Source organism: Salmo salar, chromosome 10 (assembly GCF_965601325.2).
Source record: "Salmo salar chromosome 10, fSalSal1, whole genome shotgun sequence".
Lineage (NCBI taxonomy): Eukaryota > Metazoa > Chordata > Actinopteri > Salmoniformes > Salmonidae > Salmo > Salmo salar.
In genome coordinates this window covers 89,132,215-89,145,000 of record NC_138300.1, presented here as the reverse complement: position 1 = coordinate 89,145,000, position 12,786 = coordinate 89,132,215, and the positions used below count along the sequence as shown (strand labels likewise).

Sequence of the window (12,786 nt, the reverse complement as noted above, 5' to 3'; positions counted from 1 at the left end):
CTCTTAACCTCTCTTGGGCAAGTGGGACCCTTCACACTATTCAACAGCCAGTGAAAAATCAGAGCGCCAAATTCAAAACCACAAAATGTCATAATTCAAAGTTCTCAAACAAAGGACTATTTTACACCATTTTAAAGGTACACGTCTCATTAATGTAACCACATTGTCCGATTTCAAAAAGGCTTTATGGCGAAAGCATAAAGTTAGATTATGTTAGGACAGTTCCAACACAAGAAAAAGCACACAGCCATTTTCATAGCAAGGACAGGCGTCACAAAAACCAGAAAACCAGCTAAAATTATGCACTAACCTTTGACGATCATCATCAGATGACACTCCTAGGACATCATGTTACACAATACATGCATTTTTTGTTCGATAAAGTTCATATTTATATCCATAAACCCCATTTTACATTGGCGCGTGATGTTCAGAAAATATTTTGCCTCCAATACTGCCGGTGAATCAGCACAATTTACAAAAATACTCACCATAAACGTTGATAAAATATTAAACTGTTATTTAAAGAATTATAGATGAAGATCTCCTTTATGCAAACGCTGTGACAGATTTCAAAAAAGCTTCACGAGGAAAGCACACTTTGCAATAATCTGAGTACTGCGCTCAGAAAAATACACTAGGCAATACTGATACCCTCCATTTTGGAGTCATCTAAAGTCATAAATAGCATTAGAAATATTCACTTACCTTTGATGATCTTCATCAGAAGGCACTTCCATGAATCCCAGGTCCACAATAAATGTTGCTTTGTTCGATAAAGTCCATCATTTATGTCCAAATATCTCCTTGTTGTTAGCGCATTCAGTAAGCTACTCCAAGTGTAGGAAGCGTGCGGAAAATGTCACGACGAAAAGTAAAAAAAGTTATATTTACGTTCGTTCAAACATGTCAAACGTTGTATAGCATCAATCTTTAGGGCCTTTATCACTTAGAACTTCAGTAATATTCCAACCGGACGATTGCAATGTCTTAAAAAACGTTTTGGACACAGCTAACTCTCACGTGAACACGCGCCAACGAACGCCAGTACCTTCCTGAGTCAACAACTTCCAACTTCCTCTATTCGCTCTCTGTTCATCATAGACGCCTCAAACAACTTTCTAAAGACTGTTGACATCTAGTGGAAGCCTTAGGAGGTGCAAAATGAACCCTAAGTCACTGTGTGTTCGATAGGCAATGACTTGAAAGGACAACAAGCACCAGAATTCTCACTTCCTGGTTAGATTTTTCTCAGGTTTTTGCCTGCCATATGAGTTCTGTTATACTCACAGACATCATTCAAACTGTTTTAGAAACTTCAGAGTGTTTTCTATCAAAACCTACTAATAATATGCATATTCTAGTTCCTGGGCCCGAGTAGTAGGCCGTTTGATTTGGGTACGTTTTTCATCCGGCCATGAAAATACTGCCCCCTACCCTAGAGAGGTTAAGGTAGCCTGCAGCGCCTTTATCTTGGCCAGGTCGCAGTTGTAAATGAGAACTTGTTCTCAACTAGCTTACCAGGATAAATAAAGGTGAAGAGAAAAAAAACACTTACCAAAACTATAGTTTGTTAACAAGAAATTTGTGGAGTGGTTGAAAAATGTGTTTTAATGACACAAACCTAAGTGTATGTAAACTTCCGACTTCAACTGTATCTCTTAACACCATCCAAATTGGATTTCTGTTTGCCATATATTTTTCAATTGTGCTGTGATGCTTCACCAAAATTCGAAACCTTTCTATTCTTATAGTTTCTACAGATTGTAAATTAAAGATACAATTTTCTGCTTAAAGTATTATTATATTATTGATCGATTTGACTACGACTTTTCAAATCACCCAGTAGTGCTATCTGCAGGGTTAGCTCCAGGTAATTGTTGCAATTCTTCAGCCATTCCTGGACCTTGACCAAAAATGAGCTACATATGGACAGGACCAAAATAAATGATCTAATGACTCTGCCCCCTCACAGCAAAATCTGCAGAGCTGGTAAAATTATATCCCCCATATATATAACATTCTATTGGTTGCAAGAATTTTGTATACATATAAATGGAAAAATTCAAAGTTTTGATTCCGGCGTCATTTTGCGTGTCAATTCATAAACCATGTGCCATGTAATCGTTACATCAAAAATCTCTTCCCAACTACTTTTCACAGTTGTCAATTGTTTGGTCCTTAAGTGAAACTAGTATATATTTTTATTTATCACAATTTCCTTTAACCAATTTTGGTATTTAATGCAGAGCCGACAGACAAGTTCCTTACTTTTTCTCCCTTCCCCCTTGCCTCTTCCATTTTTGCGGTAGTGCTGCAATTAGTTGGTTGTAATTTTGGATAGAGCAGACATTTCCATATATTTGTCTTAGCTGCATGTGTGACATACATTTATCGAAAAATAAAGTAATTGTTTTTATCAATTAGTATATTTGAGTTTAACCATAATATTTGTTGTATTATTTGTTCTGTCTTTTCTGGTGGAGTAAACTGAAATTGCAACAAACTTTCTATGGCTTGTTTAAAAAATAACTATATTTTGGAGATTATTTTGTTTTCAAATAACCAAACGTGAGCGTTTGTAATCTGAATAAAGGGAAAAAGGCCATTCTTGAACATGGGGTGAGACATTCTTACTAATCTGCTAGAGAACCAGTTTGGATTTAAGTATAGCTCTATTACTTGTGTTGCTTTATGAAACGTTATATTGCTGGGAGAGATGTAATACGTTGGTCTATCCTTCATTCTGACATGACATGCAATTCACACTGCTCTTATCCTGTGTGTCTCTAGGCCAGGGGCAGCAGAGATAACCAACCCAACCTTCCCCACCTACTCCCTCTACAGCCCTCAACAGCTGCTCTGGCTGCAGCACATGTATGCTCGCCAATACTACATGCAGTAGTAAGTATTCAATCCCAAGCATTTTATCACATTTAGTTATGACTTCCTACTGTCTTGCCATAGCATAATTTTAAGCAGGGAAAATACTTAATGAAGTATGTTTGGCTTAGACCAGGGGTGTAAGCTCGCAGGGCCATATGCTATAGAGGGAGATCTCAATTAACATTAAAATTACTAAAACCAACTGTGGAGAAATGATAATGGACCTACATTTAGCAGTCCCTCTACGATCGCAATTTTTTTTTAATCAACAATTCCCTGCATTATATGCGAGGGGTTGCGAATTTGAACAATTACTGCACTATTTGCTCATTAAACAGTCAAATCATAGCAATATTATTGCATAAAACTGAGCCATCACTGCATTACAAAAAGAGGGCTCGCAATTTCAACCAATCACCGCACATTAACTGCATAATATGGTTCAATCAAGCCACACATCGACCAACTTTTTTCCTCGTCAGCACAATTTTTTTATAAATCGGGCAAAGTCACTGCATTTTGCCATGTAAAATGTCAGATTTACAGCTGCAAGATCAAGCATTTTTGCCCGCAAATATAAAACAAATCCTAGAGAAATCCTGGATCAAATCATTTATAGTCTCTTCACTCTGTCCAGCTTGCTAAGTGATCGAAAACAAATGCGGTGCACAATTAGTTTAACACTCCTGGCTTACTGTGGGTGTTTCTCAAAATACATAGTACCGTGCTCCGAGCATACAAATTGGAGCACGGGAGGGTCGGAGTATGAGTCCAAATCAAAGTATGCGAAACGGAGCACGAAGGGCACTTCTTGAATGCGTACTCCATTTGTACATATTTTGAAGCATGCATCGATGCAAGCTTAAACGGAAAGTAAGGAAAGAAATATGATGCAACCACGTAAAAAATAATGCTTTTAAAAGAAAAATCAATGGCTGACATTATTTGAGATGAAGCGAGATAAAATACTAATGCTGCCTATTCACGTGTAATATGTTGCCCAAGTACAATATTTTATCTTCATATGTTAATAAATACATGCTGTGTTAATTTTGGCATGTTTACATGCCGAAGTACCGTAGATCGCAAGCCCATGATAAGTAAATCGGGCTAACTGGCTAGCTACGACTGTTAGCTAGTTAGCCAGATAGCCACAAATAATTTTTAGCTAGCTACCCCTGAAGAATTGACATCTACCTTGTATAATATTCGTTTTAGGTCAGTTTAACAAGCAAAAATATCTGGTTAGCTTCATTATTACGATTCACACAGCTAGCAGATAGTTATGACGTAAAACGTCTGCTTTGTGTATATCTTGTTTAGTCTCTATTGCCATTGTCCTGGAAGGAAGACGGTTCAGTAAATGTGTAGCTAACTGGCTGGCTAGCTAGCTAGTCACGAACAATTGGTAGCTACCCACAAAAAATGTACATCTACCTTGCATAACATTAGTTTTAGGTAATTTTTGCCTGTTTAACTAACTGGCTAGCTAGATTATTACGATTCACATATCTAACGTTAGCTGATAATTATGAAGTAAAACATTTGCTTTGTGTATATCTTGTTTAGTCTATTGTTGTAATTGTCCTGGCTGGAAGAAGGTTCAGTGAATGGGAGATGTAGTGTGAGGTAATACAGTAGGGGGAGGGGGAGGTAATACAGTAGGGGGAGGTAATACAGTAGGGGGAGGGGGAGGTAATACAGTAGGGGGAGGGGGAGGTAATACAGCAGGTGGGGGGTAATACAGCAGGGGGAGAGGGAGGTAATACAATAAGGGGAGGGGGAGGTAATACAGCATGGGGAGTGGGAGGTAATACAGTAGGGGGAGGTGATACGGGAGGGGGAGGTAATACAGCAGGGGGAGGGGGAGGTAATACAGCAGGGGAGGGGGAGGTAATACAGTAAGGGGAGGTAATACAGTAGGGGGGTAATACAGCATGTGGGAGGGGGAGGTAATACAGTAGGGGGAGGGGGCGGTAATACAGCAGGGGGAGGGGGAGGTAATACAGTAGGGGGAGGGGGAGGTAATACAGCAAGGGGAGGGGGCGGTAATACAGCAGGGGGAGGGGGTGGTAATACAGCAGGGGAGGGGGAGGTAATACAGTAAGGGGAGGGGGAGGTAATACAGTAGGGGGGTAATACAGCAGGTGGGAGGGGGTGGTAATACAGCAGGGGGAGGTAATACAGTAGGGGGAGGGGAAGTTCTTCTCTAATGTTTTATGCATTCACCACACTCGTCCTCACAAGAACGTACTCAAGAGAACGTAGTCGGAGAAGGAGTGTGGAGCATGGTACTATGCATATTGAGAAACCGTGTCTGTCTTTTGTCCCATAGCCATGCAGCCTACGCAGCAGCAGCTTCTGCCCCCTTTGCCCCAGCCGCAGGCCCATCCCTGCCTGCTGCTCCCCACCAAGCCGCTGTCCCAGCAGCCCTGCCCAATCAGGCCCCCATTGACAACCTGCCAGCCAATCAGAATGCGCAGGACGGTGCCTTTATCAACCCGGGAGCAGCCAATCAGAACCTGCGGATGAATGCCCAGGGCGGGCCTGTGATGGAGGATGAGGAGGAAATGGATCGTGATTGGCTGGATTGGGTGTACACGGCTGCCCGTCTGGGAGTGTTTCTCAGTATTGTCTACTTCTACTCCAGCCTGAGCCGCTTCGCCCTTGTTATGAGCAGCCTGCTCCTTATGTACCTGTGAGTTGACTGTTGATGTGACTGTGTTTGTTTGTTGTTAAACAAGGTATGTTGTTGTGTATTATGTCTATAACTGTATAGAGCCCCACAGTGGAGGTGTCATTATACCCATAAAACCTAGCGGTCAAACAGGGAAATGGTTCCAATTGTTTTTCCACCATTAATAGAGGATTTTATCAACACTTAAAATAAGGTCTGTGTTTTGTGTAGGCTTACCATGGTGTGACATTTTGATAACTGTGTAAATCTCTCTTGGACAAGGTGACTTCTTTATCTGTTCAGCTTTGTTCAATCTCATATTCAAAAAATGCTAATTAGGATCCAAGTAGACATCATGCAAACTACAAATCCCTGCAAGCTCCTGCATGTCAACTCTAGCTGACACCTTTGCTAACAGGTATTGTGTCCGTTTAAAACTTGCACAAGACAGTTCACAGAATTGTCCATTGAAAGAAATGTAGCCAATTTATTCATTACTACATTTAGCTAACATTAGATGGGAAGAATCTCTGGATTAACTTTTTCCTCGATTCGTCAGTCTTCTCCAGACCATCATGGCGTTTGTAATTTTTTTTATGATAACCATATTAGCAGCTAATTAGCATTCCATTTTTTGGGTGTAAATACAGGCAAATATATTGATAAAAGTCACCTTGTCCTACAGAGATTTACATGGTTATCAAAACGTCACACCAGTGTAAGCCTAGACAAAAAACAACCCTTATTTGAAGTGTTTCTAAAATGCCCAATGGGGAAAATTAATGGTGGAAAAACGATTGGAACCATTTCCCTGTTTGACCGCTAGGTTTTATGGGTATTTTGACTCATACTGTTGTACTCTGTAGCCAGAGCCATGTATTTAGAGAGTTTGGCCAACTTTTAGAAGTTTGAATATTGTTCATATTCTCCATGTTATGTTAATCGGCACTAACATGGCTGACAATAATGTTTTCAAGTGTCATGTAAATGCATCATAATGCTCATTCTAGACATTATTCCCAATGTAATGTTAATGAGGTGCTAACATGGCTGCCATAGCATGTTGTAGAGTCATCTAAATGCATCATAATGCAGAAACCTCAATGGCCCAACTCTCTAAATACATGGCTCTGTGTATAGCCTGTCTGCTAATGGTGAGGCTGGCATTGGCCATGGGTGATGGGCAGATGAAGGCACCCATACAGTAGTCCTGAGAGAATGAGGGCCATATGTTGTGCTAATCAGCAAAGAAGAGATGTCCTTAGCTCAGTGTGTTGCAGTCACACGCTCTGTCCATTGTGCAACTCCCTCAGGCTCTGGAATCAGCTCTCTCATCCAAACCACACATTCCAAAAGTATGACTGGAGACAAAGCTGTGTGTGTTTGAGAGATGTTGAGGGAGAGCGAGAGAGGCATGGCCTCGACATACACTAACACAGTCTGTGAGTTCGTTGTGACCGCAGTATCCTGAATGTTTTCCCATATTTCAGTCTAATGTGAGGATATGTAGTGCTGGTTGAGTGTTTCTCTATGTGCTGCTGAGAGCTGCCTGGTACAGCAGGCCTCATCTCTGCTACGGTTACTATAGATATGGGCATCAGCTCAAGGGCACTACTCCCTCCCTGATCAACTAATCTGAACAGACGTGGCAGAATGGGACCTAAGCCTTATCTTTATGTGTAACAAGGTTTAGCCGCTAGTACTCCACCACCCACGCTAATGATTAGATTGGTCTCAGTGTGCTGGAAGGAAAGTTGGCCTGGTTATAGGAATGTAAATAGAGTGACCATTATTAACATGTCAGTCAGTCTGTACTTCCTCTTTGTTTGCACCACCTGGTCTTGTCTGGAAATGCAAATGGGGACCACCACAAATATCCTGTATACTCTGACTGGGTAATAGATGCACAGTTTGAGAAGAATCATGCAGATCTACTTTATTAATCCCAGTTGTCTTCCTCTCAGGCACACAGCAGGCTGGTTCCCCTTCAGACAAAGGCCCCTGGTCAGAGGTCAAAACAACTTGGTCCCTGAGGTCATCCAGAACCAGGACAGGAACCCAGTGCCACCGGTAAGACACATTTCCTCAGGGGCTGGATCTCTGGGGGTGAAAAACAGATATGGCTTCATTACAAGGCATGTACTGCCTTATGTAGTAACATTCGTCACACAGCGTGTAGAGCAGAGGTGTCAAATGAATTTTGTCCCAGGGGTCGTATTTGTTCTTCAACGTGGTCCAGAGGGGTGCACTGAAACTTGGTTATACTTCCTAGCTGTCAGAATTAGCAAAAGATAGTCCTCTTTCCATTGTTTTTGTAATTTTCAATACTCCCTGACTGTCTAGCTTTAATTTCGGGGATTATTAGCAAGCTGGACAGTCAAGAACTGTATAAATGTTGGTCCATTGTCATTTCTACACAGTTTAGATTTGGTTTTAGTCATTTTGAAGTATATTGAGTTTGTGTCCCAGGAAAGAAGCGGATTTAACTTCTTTAGGAAAACAGCCCTAATGTTGGAAACAAACATTATTATGTTGTCATCCAGTCACATTTATTGATTTTCCAAGCTATAGCACACAATATGTTATACAGTTCATTCGGGAAGTATTCAGACCCCTTCCCTTTTCCACATTTTGTTACGTTACAGCCTTATTCTAAAATCTACGATTTTTTCATATTTTTATTATCATCAATCTACACACAATACCACATAATGACAAAGTGAAAACAGGTTTTTAAAAACTGAAATACCTTACGTATTCAGACCCTTTGCTATGGGACTCGAAATTGAGCTCAGGTGCATCCTGTTTCCATTGATCATCCTTGAGATGTTTCCACAACTTGATTGGAGTCCAGCTGTGGTAAATTCAATTGATAGGAAATGATTTGGAAAGGCACACACCTGTCTATATAAGGTCCCACAGTTAACAATGCATGTCAGAGCAAAAACCAAGCCATGAGGTCGAAGGAATTCTCCGTAGAGCTCCGAGACAGGATTGTGTCGAGGCACAGATCTGGAGAAGGGTACCAAAAAATATCTGCAGCATTGAAGGTCTTAAGAACACAGTGGCCTCCAACATTCTTAAATGGAAGAAGTTTGGAACCACCAAGACTGTTCCTAGAGCTGGCCGCCCGGCCAAACTGAACAATTGTGGGAGAAGTGCCTTGGTCAGGGAGGTGACCAAGAACCTGATGGTCACTCTGACAGACCTCCAGAGTTCCTCTGGAGATAGGAGAACCTTCCAGAAGGACAACCATCTCTGTAGCACTCCACCAATCATGTCTTTATGGTAGAGTGGCCAGATGGAAGGCACCGAAAGGACTTTCAGACCATGATGGTCTGATGAAACCAAGATTGAACTCTTTGGCCTGAATGTCAAGTGTCACGTCTGGATGACACCTGGCACCATCTGTACGGTGAAGCATTTTTTTATTATTTTATTTTTACCTTTATTTAACTAGGCAAGTCAGTTAAGAACAAATTCTTATTTTCAATGACAGCCTAGGAACAGTGGGTTAACTGCCTTGTTCAGGGGCAGAACGACAGATTTTTACCTTATCAGCTCAGGGAGTTGATCTTGCAACCTTCGGTTACTAGTCCAACGCTCTAACCACTAGGCTACCTGCCGCATGGTGGTGACAGCATCATATTGTGGGGATGTTTTTTAGCGGCAGGGACTGGGAGACTAATCAGGATCGAGGGAAAGATGAATGAGATCCTTGATGAAAACTTGCTCCAGAGCGCTCAGGACCTCGGACTTCCAACAGGACAATGATCCTAAGCACACAGCCAAGACAACGCAGGAGTGGCTTCGGGCCAAGTCTCTGAATGTCCTTGAGTGGTCCAGCCAGAGCCCGGACTTGAACCCAATCGAACGTCTCTGGAGAGACCTGAAAATAGATGTGCAGAGATGCTGCCCATCCAACCTGACAGAGGTTGAAATGATTTGCACAGAAGAATGGGAAAAAACTGCCCAAATACACGTGCTAAGCTTGTAGCGTCATACCCAAGAAGACTCGAGGCTGCAATCGCTGTCAAAAGTTCTTCAATAAAGTACAGAGTAAAGGGTCTGAATACTGATGTAAATGTGATATTTCAAAAAAACAGTTTTTGCTTTGTCATTATGGGGTATTGTGTGTAGATTGATAAGGGGGGGGGGAAACTATTTAATCCATTTTAGAATAAGGTTGTAACTTAACAAAATGTGGAAAAAGTCAATGGGTCTGAATACTTTCCGAATGCACCGTACAGTAGGTTTTCAAAGGACCAAAGAGAATGGTCTAATTCGTGTTTTAATTTTTGCCATGGAAAAATATTAGTTATACTGGTATCATCCTGGCCCTGTTTGACTCCCCTGATATAGTTTCATTTAACTGTGTTAAAAAAAAAATACAGTTTAAGTGTTTGTTTTATATCTGAACTCTGGTGGTGGGGCTAACAGAGTTTCTCCTCTTCCCTCAGGCGGAGGTCCCTGCAGGAGAAGAGGGGGCCGAGGCGGAGGTTGGACCTGATGAACCACACCCGCTGACTGGAGTACCTGTGCCTCAACACAGGGTGTCCGTCGTTTGGAGTGCCTGGATCTTCTTCAAAGCCTTCTTTGCCTCCCTCATCCCAGAGGCCCCGGGAGTGGCTAACTGAATAATTGACTCTTCCAGCAGGGGGCACAGTGGAACTGAAGTTTCCCTCAGTCTCAGACCTGCCTCTCTGTCACAGGAAGTCCTCTCTCTGGCCTTCTGGATGGATGCCTGGATGGATGCCTGGACATTTTGTGAGAAATCATGAATGATTAAAAGCGTCAATGCATACAAAGCCCTGGCTGTAGTCTGTTAAGGGTGTGTGTTTAGGGATATGATTCATTCGGCGCTTCCTGCCTTATGATAGTGACCAAATGGTTGTATATACAGTACAGTACATACACCTCTCTCTGCCAAATGGTTGTAAATGCTGTAAATGTTTATTGGAACAAAACATTTAAATATTATTGTATTGTCTGTACACAGCACTTTACAAAACGTATCTTATTATTAGGGCTGGGACAATACTAATATCGCAATATTTTTTCCATTGCAAAAATGTAAACACGAAGCAGATCAAACTCTTTGGCCCTTTAAAAACCTTCTGTATGTAAATATTGTCTGCTATATCTTGGAAAAATAAATAAATGTGATTCTGGATGAGTAGTAATGTACACTCAGCAGCCAGTTTATTAGGAACACCAACCTAGTACCGGGCCAGACCCCTTTTGCCCCCAGAACAGCCTGAAATCTCAGGGTCATGAATTCTACAAGGTGTGGCATTCAAACATTACTCAATTGGTATCAATGGACCTGATGTGTGCTAGGGAAAGCATTCCCCACACCATTACACCACCGCCACCAGCCTGTACCGTAGACACCAGGCAGGATAGCAACGTAGTCAGACTCATGTTGCTAAATGCCAGATCTTGACTTTGCCATCAGCATGACTCAACAGGAACCGAGATTTGCCGGACCAGACAATGTTTTTCCACTCCTCAACTGTCCAGTGTTGGTGATGGCGTGCCCAGTGGAGCCACTTTTCTTGTTTTTAGCTGATAGGAGTAGAAACCGGATGGGCTGCAAAATCCCATCCGTGACAAGGACCGACGAGTTGTACGTTCCGAAATGCTGTTCTGTACACCACTTGTACTGTGCCATTATTTGCCAGTTTGTGGCCGGCCTCGTAGCTTGCACAATTCTTGCCATTCTCCCACGACCTCTCTCATCAACGAGCTGTTTTCGCCCACAGGCCTGCCGCTGACAGGATATTTTCCCCCCGCACCATTCTCAGTTAACCCTAGACACTGTCGTGTGTGAAAAGCCCTGGAGGCCGGCCATTTCTGAGAACCGGCACACCTGACACCGAAGATCATACCATGCTTAAAGTCGCTTAGGTCACTCGTTTTGCCCATTCTAACGTTCAATTGAACAGTAACTGAATGCTACGATGCCTGTGTTCCTGCTTTATATAGCAGGCCACGGCCACGTGACTCACTGTCTGTAGGAGCTAACCATTTTCGTGAACGGGGTGGTATACCTAATAAACTGGCCACTGATTGTATGTTTCCAACATACATGGGGCTGTTTTCCGAAATAGTTAAATCCGCTTTGTGTTTTGTTTCTTTGCCACGATACTAACGAGTATCGCAATACTGGTATTGTGCCGGCCATACTTATTATGCAAGCTTGCTTTAATCTGGGTTAAATTCTGAGATGCTTATAGTGCTATATGATAAAATAGTTTGTATTGCTCTTGCTCAGAGATGGAAGTGCTATACAGGGTTGTGCATGAGTATTGAATGTTTCTCTGGTTGTCTCAGATGTGAAATGGAAGGCAGTGTTAACATAGTGTGGCTTTAATTCATTAGACTGGTTAAAGATCTTCTGAAAGTTGAATTATGTTAAACACGGGAATATGCAGTTGTGTGGGTCTTAGGCCAGACTGTTTTTGCAATTAAAATGGAATCATGCATAGCGACCTCGCTCCCTTGTTACACAATGAGAAAAATATATATTGTGATTCCTTTTGGAATGCCTTTAACTGTACACATACACTAAGTGTAATTCCCCCCTAGTACGTTTTAATGTGATTTATCTTTTTGTTTTTATTTTGGTAAAACAGCTTTTTAATGGATGCTACTGTATCAAGAATATTTTGTGGAGACTTGCAATAAACTTACTTATTTAAAAGGATTGCTTCTTTAGATAGTCATTTACTAGACTACAGTCACCTAACAGAACAAAAATACTTTACCTCATCTAAAGTACTCAGACACACAAGCTTGTTTTAGATAACATGTTTGAGAACAATCAACAAAAATAGATTTGACATTTTCATAACCTCTCTTGTAAAGAAAATTGTTCACAGGGGTAAAAGGGTCTACACAGTATACGCAAACGGAGCCGACGGAGGTCAGTTTGGGTCACTACGTAGTTCTACGTACATTTGTGCGGCTGAATTTTTGGACTGCTATGTAGATCCCTTAAGCCTCCGCTCCAACTCTACAGCTTTTGCTATCCAGAGTTCATTGACCTGTTGGAGAAATGTGGGAGTTGCAAACTGCATTCTGTGTTTACAATGTGGGGTTTACTGTAGTACATTCCATGTATTGTCCCCATCACTTCCTCAGAGTTATCCAGGCAGGCCAGGGAGTTCAGCTAGTACATTTGGTCCATAGAGACTTGCTCCCTCTAACCCAGCCCACTC

At 41.8% G+C, this 12,786-nt stretch overlaps 1 protein-coding gene across 2 annotated transcripts in view; it reads left to right on the top strand.

The window, feature by feature from the left end:
* Positions 1-12,272, top strand: part of herpud1 (homocysteine-inducible, endoplasmic reticulum stress-inducible, ubiquitin-like domain member 1) — an 18,356-nt gene extending 6,084 nt beyond the window's left edge. For both annotated transcript variants that reach the window (XM_014124099.3, NM_001177821.1), the window contains 4 exon segments: positions 2,794-2,904; positions 5,222-5,584; positions 7,528-7,633; positions 10,024-12,272. In XM_014124099.3, coding sequence (XP_013979574.1) covers positions 2,794-2,904; positions 5,222-5,584; positions 7,528-7,633; positions 10,024-10,200 — 757 coding nt within the window. In that variant the 3' untranslated portion in view covers positions 10,201-12,272.
* Positions 12,273-12,786: the final 514 nt, after the last annotated feature.